The 17,404-nt window shown below is 36.6% G+C and overlaps 1 protein-coding gene across 1 annotated transcript in view; it reads left to right on the forward strand.

Moving 5' to 3' along the window:
- LOC138709951 (zinc finger protein 271-like) overlaps window positions 1-17,404 on the forward strand; it is a 73,330-nt gene that overhangs the window by 23,764 nt on the left and 32,162 nt on the right. Inside the window, exon 4 of the mRNA XM_069840636.1 lies at window positions 5,774-6,745. Within this exon, the coding sequence (XP_069696737.1) occupies window positions 5,774-6,745 (972 nt within the window). The remainder of the gene's footprint in view (window positions 1-5,773; window positions 6,746-17,404) is intronic.

Raw genomic sequence — 17,404 nt, forward strand, 5'->3', positions numbered from 1 at the left:
AGCAATTCGACAGTCATATGTGAATGATAATCTTTTCAGTGCTGTTAATGTGTTGGAAAATTACGTGGAAGAAAACAAGATGAAAAGAAAATGACAGACTATTTGCAGTAGTACAGTATTTCTCTTGTCAAAAATAATCGTGCATGTACAGGTAATCTTTTAAAGACATGGTACGGTACGTTATATTGTAATTTTTCAATTAAATTTCAATAACTCGAAATTTCTATAAGTCGAACTATTCTTTTGATCCCTTTGCGATTCGAGAAATCAAATTCAGACTGTCAGATTGTAATACATAAATTTCAGTAGTGAAAAATAAATTAGTTTATTATCGAAAGTACAGTAATAAAAGGAATCAGAATTGGAAATCGGTTTAAATTAAAAACATAATATATATTCCACCATTATTACTGATTTCTTTCAATAAACATTCTAAACCTAAGAAAAAGAACTAAATTCTCTATACCTTTATAATAATAAGGTTACTTCAAAATGTTACCAAATGTTTCTTCTTTTTGCAAATTTTTAATAACTTTACCTCTCACATACATCTTTTGCGATGTTAATGATAACTCGTTTGGAAAAAAAATATATATTAATAATGGATTCCAAAAACCTGTTATAATGAGATTTTTTAAGTAAATTCAAAGTTTTGACTCTTATATACGATAGAAAAAGACGAATGGCTTTTTACCAAGAGTCTTGGCTATTAAATAAATATTTTATAGCAATAGAGGCCTACATATCGGGAGTTTTTATTGGGCAAAATTATTATTTTCAAAGTTCCTTGAACCACAAGGAAAAGGAACTCTTCACAGCTTCCAGCTTCTCAGGACAGTACACCGGAGCGATACATCATGGAACATCTTTGGCTACATAAAGACCTTACTCCTATTCAGTGCTTAACGTTCATATAATCTAATTTTTCTATACAAAATCTTTATTATGAGAACCCCTTTCATTTTAAGATAACAGGACCTTTAGCTTTACATCATTTTCATCACAGTTATTATACCTATACTGTACGTACAGGGATTTTGGCATATCACAGAGCCATTAATATTGTTTATGAAAATTATTTACTCCTTTATTTCAGTATACCCTGAATTTTAAATAGGCCTATGGTAATGTGTTAATATTTATATTCAAAATTAGTTTCATCTCTTACTGTTTTAAGGGCGGGGATGCAGTGCCTAGGGACAACCTGCATTTTGATTTTACAACTTTCTTCCTGTAACCTGAGTTCTTGTTATGATTTTTTAGCAACTAAGCATTGCTGTATATGCAAATGTTAATACTCGACTTACTGGTTTCTATACTTGTATCATATTCACGTGTTGTACCATACATTCATGGAAGAAAAAGTGGCCGGCTTAGAAACGTCTTCATAGTAGCCATGCAGTACAGCTGTACAGACATTTTGCATCATATTATCTTTAAGATTCCACTCACTATTTTCTCTCCCATGCCTTCAGAATGAAACTAAACTTGTTCTGCTGTTATCAATCTCTAATTTAGATTATGATATAAGTCACGAAATTTCTAAATATATGAATTTGACAATGAATGAAATTTCATGTGCACTTCATTTGTTCACTGTACACACATATGGAAGGGACATTGGCAGGACCGTATTTAGATATTCTGCCACCCGGGGGGGGGGGCAGTTTATATTCTGCTGCCCCATTCCTTATGCGATTAAGTGCAATGTAAAGAGTCATACAACTTAACTGAAAAAGTTCTTTAAAAACATTTCATGTAATTTACTGCAAAAACAAGTTTTTAAAATAACAGTTATCAAATAATTTTGATAAATTAATTTAATGTACTTCATGTTCCATTGAGCTCACCCAGCCGCAAACAATGCGAACATGTTCATTACGTCATCGTACTCCATACCGTTACCAGTCCAGATTCAATATAGAGTACAGTCAAGGCATCTAGACGGTCAATGAACTGACTCGATGACTGTTGGTAAGTTTTCACACTACAGTAATCATTGTTCATAATTAAATAATCACTAAATCACATACCAATCAACCTATCAGGCTACAATCACTTCATATATGCAATTATTCCAAATAAACAAACAGTGAGCATTATTAACTACGCCTCAGTTCAGTTTCGAAAATGAGTAAGGACGTTTTGGTTCAAAATTGTTTGCTAAATTAAATTCTAAGTCCAATGCCACTAATTTAATTTGTCAATCCCTTTCCATTAATTTCTTAGATTATTAAATGTTATTACCTCATTTCTCATTATTGTCACTCTTTTTGTAGCATAATCTCAAACAGGTATATTGACTGTTTAATGGATGTTACATGTTTATTGTCGCTTTGAGAATGAGAACGACATCGCGCCTTTTCACAGGTTAATTATTGGTAACCGCTCTTTTTTTTGTAGCAAACGTATTTTTTATGTGTTTCTGGCTTGTTCGAATGTCGTAACAAGATATTTTCTTGGAAAGATTTTATTACACGATTAAAATTTATTTACCAATATCAATTTTTAAGTTTATTTTTTCATTACTTATAACGAAATTCACGAACTCAAAAATGTCACCCCCTAGATTCTGCGGCCCCAGACTGCCTGCCCTCCGATAAATGTTGGTACACACATTGGCAGAGGTTTGTGTGGCAGCTCAGTGATGTAGTGCTTGCTCGTCTGTTTTTCTGCACATCTGCTTTTAATCCGTCTGTATTTCTCTCCATCTGCCTTTCTATTCGTCTGTTTTTCTATCCATCTGCTTTCTATTCGTCTGTTTTCTGCCCATCTGCCTTTCTATCCGTATGTTTTTATGCATATTTGCTTCCTAGCCATCTGATTCTCTGCATACCTGCCTTTCTATCCGTCTATTTTTCCGCACATCTGCCTTTCTAACCATCTATTTTTCCGCACATCTGCCTTCCCATCCATCTGTTTCTCCACACATCTGCCTTCTATCCATCTGTTTTTCTGCACATCTGCCTTTTTATCCGTCTGTTTATCTGCACTTATGCCTTTCCATCCGTCTGTTTCCACACACATCTGCCTTTCTACCCGCCTGTTTCTCCACACATCACCCTTTTTATCCATCTGTTTTTCAGTACATCTGCCTTTCTACCCGTCTGTTTCTCCGCACATCACCCTTTTTATCCATCTGTTTTTCAGTATATCTGCCTTTCTATCAGTCTGTTTTTCTGCACATGGACCTTTGTATCCGTTTGTTTTTCTGCACATCTGCCTTTCTATCCGTCTGTTTTTCTGCACATCTGCCTTCAATCCGACTCTTTTTCTGCACATTTTCCTTCTATCCGTTTGATTTCCTGCACATCTGCCTTTGTATCCGTTTGTTTTTCTGCACATCTGCCTTTCTATCCGTTTGTTTTTCTGCATTTCTGCCTTTGTATCCGTCTGGTTCCACACACATCTGACTTTCCATCCATCTGAGTCTCTGCACATCTACTCTTCTATCCGTCTTTTTTCATGCATATCTGCTTTCTATCGGAAGGAGGTTGCAACTGTAGCAATGATCAGTTGTAGTTACGTCACAGACACTGTACTGTAACACGCCTCGATGTTCTTACTTGAATCCGATGCTGACTGGTGGACCATTCTGCTTCAGTTGGTGATAGAGCCAAAATCCGTCCGAAGACAACTAGATAAGCCCCAAGTCCCTCCTATATAAACATCGGAAACCCATACTGCCCCCAGACTTCATCCCAGCCTATTTTCATTATTGTAGATGATGAAATGAGGAGTAGGTGAAGTGAGTTGGTGAAATGATAAAATGAAATGAGAGCACCCTGACAGAAACCCTCTGCATTATTTGTTTGTCCACCACAAATTTTTAATGAGCTGGTAGAGGATCGAACCCAGGCTGCCTGGATGGAGGACTATCGTGCTAAGCGGCCATTTGTGTAGGTTAACTTTCTTGTTTCTGTGCAAGTCACGTGATCTGGCTATGATACCATCCACACGAGCAGGGACAGATTTAAGTATATTGCCACCTGTAGGCAGTGCTAAAATTTTCCGCCCTCCAACTCGCACAAACAATTTATAAGCAGCTGTTATGCAGGTCATGTTTAGTTTAAATTAGTTTTAAATGAAATGTTACAATTCAGAAAAAAGTAAATTATGGGAATCAAAATACATGCATCTTACTTGTGAATTATAAATATTTCATTCCCACTTTCTTCACAGCATTGATAATGATGTCATGCTTATCTGACAAAGAACATCAGATTCGATGCAAAGAAACATATTCAAATTTTTCATTGTTGAAACAAAATTGGTTTGTGAAAGCCAGGCTGTGGTTTATTTTTGAGCATTGATTTTGTTGGTGATTTAACTATTAGGCATACGAGTATTTCTTACTTCTATAAAGAGTATATTAAGTAGGCTAAATTGAAAAATAAACTCCAACTCTTTATGGATACACATACACTCGCCTAATACACGACATAACTCTACACAGATACATATCATGCATAACGTGGCGCTTCGAAGTGGTGTGCAACTTGGAAATGTGTCACAGTCCTGCCATCTATCCGCAGTATGTAGAACCTGAATCACGTTAAGTGAAGCAGGTAGACATTAGACACACACACAACTTTCATATCGAATTTTATAGTGCATATGTTGGAAAGTGATTAAATAGTATTGTTCACGATATACATTTTAAATACAACTGAGAGTTGTGATTACTATTCATAGCGATAAAATAATAGACACACATCCAATTTGATTTTTAACAATACATTCTTGTTTATACAAGAAGTTAAATTTAAGCATTGTCATAGTATAATAATATGATACCAGTATTACAGTATAATTATTCAGCTGTACACTTTCCTTTTACTCTCGCCTTGACCGCGACAATGCGATAACAAAACAATATCCGACTTCCGCAAGGTGTGTAAGAACAAAGATTTACCAAACAGTCTTTTAAAAACACATTTCACTATAAAATTAAAATGCAAAGTAAGGAAGAGAGAGAAAATGCCGCCCTAGGCAGTTGCCTAGTCTTAAATCCGACACTGCCCACCAGGCAACAGTCACTCTGTGGTCCAACGAGGCCTTGTGTTAAACTGCAGATCTTTATCTCCTCTTTAAATTACAATTATCCCCAGACATTCGTCAGTATGTTGTTGGACATCGAATTTACATTCACGATAATTTTCTCAAATCACATTCACTTTGAAGAGTGCTTCGTGGACAGTCACATATTATGCATTGCTTGTACATTAATCAGTAAGTCGGGTTTTCAGACTTTGCATCTTTGCTTTAATTATTGTCTCGTTCGTTTTAATTATTTAAGGCTTTACTAGGCCTGTTTAGTTTACAGCGGAGTGTATTAGTAAACTCACTTTTATTAGATAATTATTGTGTGGGATCACGTACATAATATTTGAAGTAGTATTTTTAATGCTTCTAACCTTTTCGAATTTTGATTACAGTTTCTATATTAACTTTCACTGCTGCTTCTGCTCATTCTGTAGACTGAGTATGAGATAGTTACGCGTGTCTCTTTGCTGAATCACAAAATTCAACTACATTAGACAAATCTCCTCTTTTTCCATGAAACACAAGACGACTTTGGACGGACTGCTTCACCAAACACTCATGTGTGCTTTATTAAGTAATGGAAAACAATGTATTCACCCATGTGCATTCTGTTCTGCGAGCGATAGAGTAATGCAATAAATTTAGTTCCAATACGGTTGGCGCTTGTTTCCTCTAGTTTTTCAGCTATTACATCGTCAAAAGTTTCTTCTTTTTTTTTTCTTTGCAGGAAATGAGTGACGTTGACGTAGTGGAAAAGGATCTCGTGTTGAAATCTTTCAAATGCGATGTCTGTGGACAGAGTTTCTGTGAGCTTACAGACCTGGAAATTCATGCATGCATGCTAAAATGCGTTTGCTGCGGTGAATATTTCTCTTGTCTGCAGTCGTTAGACAGACATGCACGGTTGCATTCACTCGAGAAACCATTCAAATGCGGTATCTGTCAGAAGTGCTTTTCGCAGTCGACACATTTACGGATTCACCTACGCGTGCACACAGGCGAGAAACCTTATAAATGCCATGTTTGTGGAAAGCTCTTCTCCACTTCTTCACAGCTAAATGTGCATGCACGTCAACATACCGGCGAGAAACCATATAAATGCGACGTGTGTGGAAAGTTTTTCTCGCAATGTTCAAACCTGAAAATTCACGAACGTCATCATACTGGCGAGAAACCATATAAATGTGACGTGTGTGAAAAGACTTTCTCTCAACATTCAGGCCTGAAACTTCACGCACTCGTCCATGAAGGCGAGAAACCATTTAAATGCGGTACTTGTGGAAAGTGCTTTTCCCGTTCAGCGAATTTCAATCGACACTCTCGTGTGCACACAGGGGAGAAGCCATTCAAGTGCGATGTGTGTGGAAAGTGTTTCTCGAATTCTTCTTATTTGAAAATGCATGCGAGCCAACACACAGGCAAGAAACTGTTCAAGTGCGATATTTGTGGAAAATGTTTTTTTCAACTGCGGATTTTGAAAACTCACGCGCGTGTGCACACCGGCGAGAAACCGTTTAAGTGTGATGTTTGTGGAAGGTGTTTTTCACAGTCGGGTTGCCTGAGTACGCATTCACGCGTTCACACTGGCGAGAAGCCTTTTCAGTGCGATATCTGTGGAAAATGCTTCTCGCATTCCGGATCGTTGACTACACATTCTCGTAAGCACATCGGCCCGAACTCGTTGAATTGCAGTCTTCGTTAATAGTGGTATACAGATCTACCGATAAGAAGTTACTGGTTTTCAATGAATTTATTTTTTATGGGATTTTCAAAACTACAAATTTGTGTATTGATCGCCGAAATTAATTTATTATGTCTCATTCATCCCCGACAATAAAGTTTAGCCTTTGAAAGTGTGATATGCAAATGAGTGACATCGGCTTGTTGAATGATTTGTTCTTGTTGGGCAACGCGATGATTGTTGTTGCGTATTGTGCTAGTCGTCAGTTATTATTACAGTAATATAATCTGTGTACTGAAGTTGGACATTTACAAGACTATTAAACTGCCAACGCGACTCAAAGAGGTTTAAGGCGTTAGTGAGCGTGTAGCATTGCCACGGTTCCAGCGTTTCAGTAATAGACGAGACCTTAAACATTTACATTGCCATGGACGACTTGCAGCTTTGGAAGGAAATCTTAAAAAAAAAAAAAAAAAAAAATAGGAAGAAAAAAAACCGCGTGTCAGAAGAACTTGGTGCATGAAAAATACAATACATCCCACATTAAGGTGCATAGAAAATCATACAATTTTTATAGATCTGCACCTCATTAATTGACACGTGAACAGGCTCAATGCAGAGTGAATTTCTGTCATCAGCTTATCGCTAATCCCATGGATGATAGGTTTACCACTTGTGATGAGAAATGGATCTATTACTGTAACTGTGTCACCATCAGCCTACTAAAGTCAATTCCATCCCAAAGTAAGGTTATGTGTCCGGTGAAATTTTGAAGATCTGAATCACTGAGAGTTTCTTCCAAATGGACATGCAACCGCTGCGAATACGAGTTCATGAAGCTAGAACGAGTTCAAGAAGTTTTGAGAGAGATATGCAGCATTAGTTGTTCAGAATAGAATTTGCTTGCAGAAGGACAATGTCATCCCCATTCCACTCCAACAATCATGGAAAAAATCCAGGAGTAGTGAGGAATCTAATTTCTAGATCAGCCAGTGTATAGCCCTGATCTTGTGCCTTGAGATTGCTGTTTCAATCCATGGTCTATATCCTGCGTGGAAGAAACTTCCAAACTTCTCTATCCATTGGAATCGATATCCAATTCTTTACATCGAAACCAAAAATTGGTACCGTCTGGGATAACAAACCTCACTGTAAAGTGGCTCAAGACCTTAGAATCCAATGGTATTTACTTTGAAGATTACGTTAATTTCTTGTCACATCACAATCCAACTGAATTTTTGCTCCCAAACGGACATTACTTACAAGACTGTATCTATGTAGACTTCAAATTTTATATTTCACTTGATTATTTCTATTATTAGACAAATACGCATGTCATATATAATGATTGCAAAAGAAAGCAAGATATTACTTACAATCACACTATATAATGCTTTTTCCCATTCTGCCATGGAGAAGGAAAGGTTGACCTCTGTACAAGCGCCACCTTCAAGTCCGAATACGCATGGAAGTCTAAATTTTTTAGTAAAAGAAGGAGAATATTATGAGGAGCTGGCGTACAGAAAGCAACATATCCTTATTAACAAATGATGAAGGATGGATAGAACAAATAAAAATTCTCTTCGGCACCAGGACTTGATCCGGGTGTTCACCTCTACGTGCTGACGCTTTATCCACTTAGCCACACCAGATTCCAGTTCTGATGCCGGATCGAGTCTCCTCAGTTTAAGTTCTAAGTCTCAGTTTTCCCTTTGGTGGCCTAACCTCATGTATTGTGTCACAGAATATGTGACAGTGGCATAATGTCCAATGCACTACGTACAGAGGTGCACTCATTACGACTAAATGGCCGGGATCCGACGGGATGAGCGCCGTCTTGAATCACTAAGTGATTACTTACGCATATCATATTATTATGAGGTACCGAAGTACATATGATATTTCCGTGAAAGAATTCTGCGTTACTATATGATGAAGGGTGGATAGAACAGAGAAGAATTCTCGGAACTGGAATTCGGTGTGGCTTAGCGGATAAAGCGTCAGCACGTAGAGCTGAAAACCCGGGTTCGAGTCACAGTACCAGAGAGAATTTTCTCTGTTCTATCCATCCTTCACCACAATATGGTAATGCAGAATTCCTGCACTGAAATATATGTACTTCGGTACATCATAATAACTTGTTAACAGAGTTTTCAGGAAGAGAGAAATTCTGATGAAGGATATATACAACAATTGAAGCCATGAATTCCAAAACAACACAAGTCCTTATTTTGACGCTATATGAGTTATGGGTATCACTGGAATCACCTTGTCATAAACTTTCATATGACATTCAGAACGGCACAAAAATTTTCATTTTCAAACATGTTTCTCGAATGATGATAATCAAAACATCACAAAGGCATTAATAAATGTTGTTCTGATTCTCAACGCAGATGTACTTTTAGTAAGTGCGGCTCATTTCCAGAACAACACAAGTATACATTCCACCGACTCTCGCTGAGCGGAGCTGCTTCCACATCAGCTGTTACATTGTATTCTTGCGAAAAATGTTTCTGTTTTGGATCATTTTATTAAACATTACATTGCCCAGAGTGTGAAAAAAACTGTATATTTTCACTGATGCATGTACAGCTCGAAACTGAAACAACACTGTTGTCAAATATTTACGTCACTTAGTGGAAAGTGAACGTTTTCAATAGGCCTACATGAGATATGTTTTTTTTAGTGGGTTACTTTACGACGCTGTATAAACATTCATGTTATTTAGCGTCTCAATGAAATGAAGGTCATAATGCCGGTGAAATGAGTCCGGGGTCCAGCAGTGATAGATACTCAGCATTTGCTCATATTGGGTTGAGGGAGTTACTACCAGGATTCGAACCCGGGCCGCCTGGTTTCACGGTCAGAAGCGCTAATCGTTACTCCACAGGTGTGGACTGAGACATGTTTATCCTACAAAAGGCCACTCCTATCTACCCTGCGATAGAGATTTTGCTCGAATAGAGTTAAAGAAGATGAAGCAGGATACTGTATACACTCATCAGCAATGCATGGATATAATGGAGAAGATTGCAAGTAATATAAACATTGTTCACGTCGATCAATCCATGATTATGGATTACGAAACCTTCTTTGAAAAAGTGAAAGAACCTGAGCCATTGTCGAAACATGAAGAAAAGTGGAAAGTGACATCAGACAAGAATACTTAGTATCGCAGTATCTCTGACTGTTTGCACATCATCTAGTGGACTAGTGACACAGACTTTTCAGTTCAAACAAAATAGTGTTTCTAATTTGACAGTTTTAAAGAAAGCTTACAACAGTGAAATTACTACTATAGTTTTAAACCTATGAAAGCAAAATACATTTTGAAGTATATATCTTCCATTGATGGATTGCATCGGCCATACTTTGATTATGGAACCTCAGACAATGATAACGCTGCCTCAGAAAGTGAAGCCTGGGACTCAGAGTAAATATTTTCAGTGCCATGTATCTTCTGAAATCTTTCTAATATGATTTAACAAAAATTGAAGTGTTGCCATTTATTGTTTATGCAATTAAAAATTAACACTTCATAGTTAAAAAAAGTTTCAATGATTTCCAAATCAGCACAGAAACACGATTTTTTTTAATTTTTTATACTGAACCTATTCATAGAGTAGATGTAATACTTTTTAAGGCACAAAGTCATTATAATGTCTATGTACAGAAAAAGAAATCAAAGTAATATCTTTATTAGATTTAAAGATATACAAAAGAAACTGTTTATCTCAAAGGTTTGGTAAGTGGACTTGTACTTTTCTGGAATCTATGGCTTCAATTGTTTACCTGTTTCATGTGTTCTTCATATTCTTAAGATGTATAAAAAAGAATTGTATATAATGAACATAAAGTATTGAGTATATTATTTTATGGGTACTGTTTGGATTAAACATACTGACACCATTTCCACAATACAAGTTCCTACCCTTCCCCCTCCCATCTTCGACAGAATATGCTTTGGTACCTGTACACACTGCCATTCACGTCGACAACCCTTCTAATTATGAAATCCTAAATTAGACTGTTCACAACAATATTCACAGTCCTCCAAGGCAAACGCCGACGATGTTCGTCGAGCCCAGCGACGCTCGTTGATGTTCATCGCCGTAAAGAAACCATGCACATTCAAATCAACGGGACAGAATCCCAGCGAAGATCGCCGTAGCCAAACCGTAGCTTAAGCTAATAGGGGACGGTCGTTCAATTTTCTTCAAACTTGGCGGCGTAATGACCGCTCTATATTCTCTTTCTAACTCGTTGCTTCAACCAGAAGCCGTTGTCGCCTCTCTATATTTATATCAAATGCCTTACTTTAATAATACCGAACAGCTAGCAGTTTTGCTTGCGAACGACGCTGGTGCTGCTACCTACCTGCCGGTGTGTGGTGATACTCGCGAAACAAGCTGTAATCAACTGCAATGTATACTGTTGCTGGGCTAGTTAATAGTTTTATTAATTAGTGCTGTCTTAAAATGTCAGGGTGTATGTATGCTGTTTATAATTGTGACAATTGCAGCATTACAAATTGCTCCAAATCGTACTATCGATTTCTGACAGTTCATAAAACGTGAGTCAACAAAATTCGTTATTAGGCCTAATGCCTTTGTCTCTGTTGATAGAACAATAAAAATTAGCTTTTTTTTATTTAGGCGTAATAAATGAATAGAAGTTAAAATATATTGGAAATATTTCCGACAGTTCATAAAACGTGAGTCAACAAAATTCGTTATTAGGCCTAATGCCTTTGTCTCTGTGTTGATAGAACGATAAAAATTAGCTTTTTTATTTAGGCCTAATAAATGAATAGAAGTTAAAATATATTGGAAATTTTAAGGTTTTAGCAAATTAAGTTTTAATGTTGTCTACATGCCTATTATTACAAGCATCAGAATACTACCATTTTTATTTTTGCAGTTGTCAGCAATGGGTATATAAAGCATTATCACTAAAGCAAAGAAAAATATGTAACAATTAATAATTACAGAAAGTAATATGAAGTATGCAATATTCTCATAATATACAGCTCTGATATAAGGTAATTTTGCATTAAATACTATTCAACATTTCTAAAGTGTTTCATACATTATTCCTCATTAGTAACTCACGTTTTAAACAATAGTCCGAATCCCGCTATGTTAATATTTGTATATGTGGACGTAATTCCATCCCCCTCCGCTAGATGTCAGGTCCGCGATATTTCGTACTCACGGCAGTGCTACTAGTATAGTGTATATAGCTGTCCGGTATTCTTATAGGCCTAATACCGGTAAGGTATTTGGTTATATAACTCGTCCCAAAAACAGGTACTATTAGGCAGGGTGCACACAATCAGACGCGGCGCAACGCGACATTTTGTCTGTTGGTACTTGTCTCCCATTGATTTCTTATGATGCGATGCACACAGAATCAGACGCGGCGCGACGGTCGCTAGGAGACACAAGGAGACACGAAGAGACAACATCGAATGACTGCTTGAAGTTCGTCGCGAGGAGACTGTCTGATAGCTGCAGTGTACTGCGCATGCGTTACTAGTGGCTATGATTGCACGCTTTCCTTATCTACAAAAAATACTATTGTTGTGTAGTGCACATCATTCATAATGGAGCTTGATGCGGATGAATTAGGTGTTTTAGTACAGGAAAGATACGTTCTGTACAATCTTTGAAACAATATCACGACATTAATGTGGTTTCTAAAAATATGTGAAAAATTGCAGATGAGATGAAAGCACCAGGTGAATAATAATAATAATAATAATAATAATAATAATAATAATAATAATAATAATAATAATAACAACAACACTGCGTAACAAATTTTAACTTTTTTTTTTTTGCGCTGGGCATATGATACATGTTTTTATATGATTTGAGCCTCCTGAATACGAATATGACAATAAAAACAGTTGGTTACGGATTTTGAGAAATTTTAGAATTTATATCTATTCAAAATATTGCTTTATATAATGACACTAAGGTTAAATATTCACTGTTCAGAAGCAGTGGCGTATACTGTTTAAAGGGTTTGGGCTACCGCTGATCCTATTATTACACAAAATATATCTAACAATTACTTTAATTTTAATTACTATGGTAAAACTAATAATACAAAATTATTACATTATGTTATATTATAAACTTTTTCTTTTGTAATTTCCTTGGGCTACCGCCGGTAGCCCGCAAAATACGCCCCTGTTCAGAAGATTAGAGCTTTCTTTTACTGCATTTTCTTTTACACTGGGCATCAGGTACATCACGAACTAAAGTCCAACAATAGTCTGCTAGCATATTGATACTCCACTGTCCTTGGTATCTTTTTTCCATAGTTGAAATTTCTTGCTGAAAGCACTCACCATGCTCATCACTGAAATCGCCACAATTCTCGGCACACAAGTTGAGATGTGTGTGAAGGAAGTGAATTTTCAGGGACATTTTACAACCAATAGTTTCATACGTCAACCAGTGGCGGTTTTTCGGGGGAGGGAAGGGAGGAACGTCCTCCTCACATTTTTCTTCTTCTGCAAGTCAATACTAAATAAAATATGTGCCTTGAAATTCGAGAAAGATTCGATAATTTTTTATGTTCACAGCTCTAAGAAAACCTGGGTTGATTGAGTTTTAAACGACACGCGCTCATGTGCTGCGCGAAAACTGTGAGAAGGATGCGAGATTGTTAGTGGTGAGGAAAGGCACTCCGTTCCTCCTCTACTGCAGGCAATACACATAGATAACAGCGCACTAGCGGCCAGAGAAAGAAGCAGAGTTTTAAAGCAAGCGAATGAACGTGGTGGGAGGAGTTCCTCTCTGATTCTTCGCATGCGCGGTACATAGTGTAGCAGACAAACCGACAGGTCGCGTGGCAAGCTGGCTACTGCTGCCATCTAGCGATATTGCATTTAACCAGACTATAACACCATAGGAGCCATAATAAAAACAGTTTTAACACAAATCTGTGAAAGACAACATAATATGAACTTGTTGCTTAATTATAAATCAAATATTATTTATTGCACTTTATAGAGGATACTATTTATGGTTTGAAATTTTCGAGGATATTTGAAAATTAAAAGTCGGGTTTATATAGAAGAAAGCGGAAGTAGTTCTATATTACTAGACAGACGACAGCCAAGTTGCCAGTTTTATACAAATATTTTTGAAATTGAAAGTACTCTATTTTTAACATAAACAAAAAGAAATTAATCGGCCACCGGCAGCTCCTTTAAACCTTAAATGTTCAAACTATATTTTAACAATAATGGTAGTATGACTAGTATGACTTTACAAGAACTGACATTCTTCAAAATCTTGTTGTAAAATGTAGTCTACATGTGGCAACACAGACCACGTGGGTGGTTGCATTGTTCTCGCTTTTCTAACACTTCCGGTTCCGTGTTAGTAGCTAGTGTCTTCCAACACGTGTGATGCTGTAGTGTGCTCGAAAAATGCTGCGAGGTTGTGAACTTTTTGTAATTGTTAATTTGTGTAGTTATTCAATAATGAATGGAAGTGAAAACATATTATACAGACGTGGACAAATTATTAACAAAGTTGACGATTTTTATGACAAATCTGTTTACAAAATTTGACTTTTCAATTTAGACCACAGTTGACAATTTTGCATATTTCTATCATTACAATAGATAGAAATATGCAAAAATGTCAACTGTAGTTTAAATCGAAGAGTCAAATTTTGTAAAGATATATAATAAAAATCTTCATATTTTGCTAATAATTTGTAAATGTGCAAAAATGCCAACTGCTGTTTAAATTGAAGAGTCAAATTTTGTAAAAATATAAAATAAACATTTTCAGTTTTGCTAATAATTTGGAAATATCCAAAATGTAAACTGTAGTCCAAATTGAAGAGTCAAATTTTGTAAAAACATATAATAAAAATCTTCAGTTTTGCTAATAATTTGTAAATATGCAAAAATATCAAATGTAGTCCAAATCGAAGAGTCAAATTTTGTAGAAAAAAAATATACAATACAAATCTTCAATTTTGCTAATAATTTCGAAATACGCAAAAATTTCAACTGTAGTCTAAGCTGAAGAATCATATTTTGTAAAAAATATGTAATAAAAATCTTCAATTTTGCTAATAATTTGTCCACGTCTGTATTTTGGACAATTTAGAAAACTCAGTTTACAAGAACAGATTATTGCTATACAAAAAGGAAGGCCAACCCCAACACTATCTGGTCTTACATGTGGAACCAGCAAAGGCGGGAAACTGCAATTTTCCACAACATGGTACCAGAAAGCATCCTGGTTAACAGGTTGTGAACAAAGACAAATTCTTTTCTGTTTTCCGTGTGTTTTGTTTTCAATTTCCAAGGATGTTTGGTCCTTTAGTGGATTCAGTGACATTAAGAATCTGGGCCGCGTGATTCAAAGGCACGTAAAATCACGGGAGCATCTCGATAGCTCACTAAAATTAACATTCTTCGGTAAAAAAGAATATCGCATTGACCTAGCATTAAGTGAAGCAGCCAGGGTTTCTCGTGCGAAACACAATGAACAGGTGAAACAAAATCGGCATGTTTTATCCACTTTAGTGGACATTGTGTGTCTATTAGGAAGGCAAGAACTCGCGTTCAGGGGCGATGACGAAAGTGAAACATCGTCAAACCAAGGAAATTATCGCGAACTTTTCAAACTACTAATGAAGCGCGATGAAGTACTGCAAACGCATTTAAACAATTCTAAAGCGTTTGTTGGTTTGTCAAAAACAATACAAAATGATTTAATTGAATCAGTTGCCTGTCTTCTAAGAAAAGAAATAGAGGACGAAATTCATAAATCTGACTTCTTTGCTGTGGAAGCTGATGAAACTTCAGATGTGTCTCTCACTGAACAGTGCTCCATAATTTTGAGGTATGTAGATCCATGTGGTTATATTCAAGAACGCTTTTTTGGTTTCCACACTGTCACTGCCGATAGAACAGCCACTGCCCTGTACAATTTACTGGACCAACAACTGCAGCCATTGAATTACGAGGGAAAACTTGTTGCGCAATCTTATGATGATGCAGCAGTTATGGCGGGAGAATTAAACGGTCTACAGGCGAAGATCAAGCAGAAAGCTAAACGGGCATTATTTGTGCACTGTCATGCACACAGACTAAACCTAGTGTTGTCTAAGAGCTGCAGTAACATAGCAGGATGTAGGCTTTTCTTTGCCAGTATCGGTGGTTTCCCTTCGTTTTTTCACCAGTCTTCGAAACGTATGGAGGCGCTTACAAATGTGACTAAACTCAGATTACCAAAAGATACCCAAACTCGATGGAACTTCAAATCTCGTTTGGTTGAATCTGTAAAAGTGCTTAAGGAAAGTCTTCTAGTAATGTTTGTTGGAATTTTGGAAGACGACTCGAGGAAGTGGGATGATACGACAATTAGGGAAGCTAATGGATTTATTCGTCTATTAGAAGACTTTGAATTTAATTTCTTGCTTTCTGTTTTCAGCAAAGTGTTTTCGAAAACTAGTATTCTCTTCGACATTCTCCAAACGAAAACTAGTGATATTGATTTCTGCGCTAACCGTGTGAGTGAAATGATTGAATTTCTGAAGAAATCAAGAAGTGATGCAGCATATGAGAGACATTTTAAATCAGCTGCTAATGGAACTGGAGACTCTCTTCCTAAAATCAAGAGAAGATGCTTTGCAGCTGAAGATCCAGAAACACATTTCCGTCAGCTGTACTTTAATTTATTGATACACTGACAACACAAATGCAAGTGAGATTCGATGACCTAAAGAAATTATATTTTCTAAAATTACTCGATGCTACAAAATTTGAATGTTTTTCTAAGAACTTTCCAACTGTTGCATTTTCATCACTAGTGAACTATTTCCCTGATCACTTCGACAGTGAGAGTCTTAAAAATGAATTGATAGTGTTTTACAACAGTCGTGATCTACAGCAGAACTGTACTAAACTTCAAGAGTTACTAGTGTACTTTGTTAAGGAAAACATTTGCAAATGTCTTCCTAATATATACAAATTAGCGTGCTTATTTGCGACGATACCAGTGTCTACAGCAAGTGCTGAACGAAGCTTCTCAGCACTGAAGAGAATAAAAACTTATTGTCGAAACACTATGGGTCAAGACAGGCTATCTTCTCTTGCACTTATGTCAATCGAGAAAGAACTGTTGCTGCAAATGGAAAAAGATCCGAAATGGCATGATCAAGTGATGGAACATTTCGCAACAGCAAAGCAGCGACGAGCAGAATTCTTCTATCAGTAATGACTCTCATAAAAGGTAATCAACTTTGTTTTTACATATTCATGTAGACTAATTTATTGCATGTATAATTCAAGGTGGTGTCAATTTGTGCGGTTAACATCTTTCCTCCTCTTAAGAAATAAGCAGGAACCGCCACTGACGTCAACAGTAAATTTTTCACATAGTTCTCACTTCTACAGTTACCCAGAAAATTTAATACAACCTCCTTGAATGCAATCCAGACGGATCTCTCTTTTCCTTCCAACAAAGATTCGAAGTGATTGTCCTTCATTATTTTTCTAATGTGTGCTCCATTGAGAACTCCCTGTTTTATTTTTGAATCACTAATAGCAGGAAATGTTACAGAATGCGCGCTGGTTCAAGTCCACAAGGGGGAAGAAAGTTTCTCAGGAAATTTCGGCCAGTGTATGGGACC

The sequence above is a fragment of the Periplaneta americana genome, chromosome 12, assembly GCF_040183065.1.
Source record: "Periplaneta americana isolate PAMFEO1 chromosome 12, P.americana_PAMFEO1_priV1, whole genome shotgun sequence".
NCBI classification, from domain to species: domain Eukaryota; kingdom Metazoa; phylum Arthropoda; class Insecta; order Blattodea; family Blattidae; genus Periplaneta; species Periplaneta americana.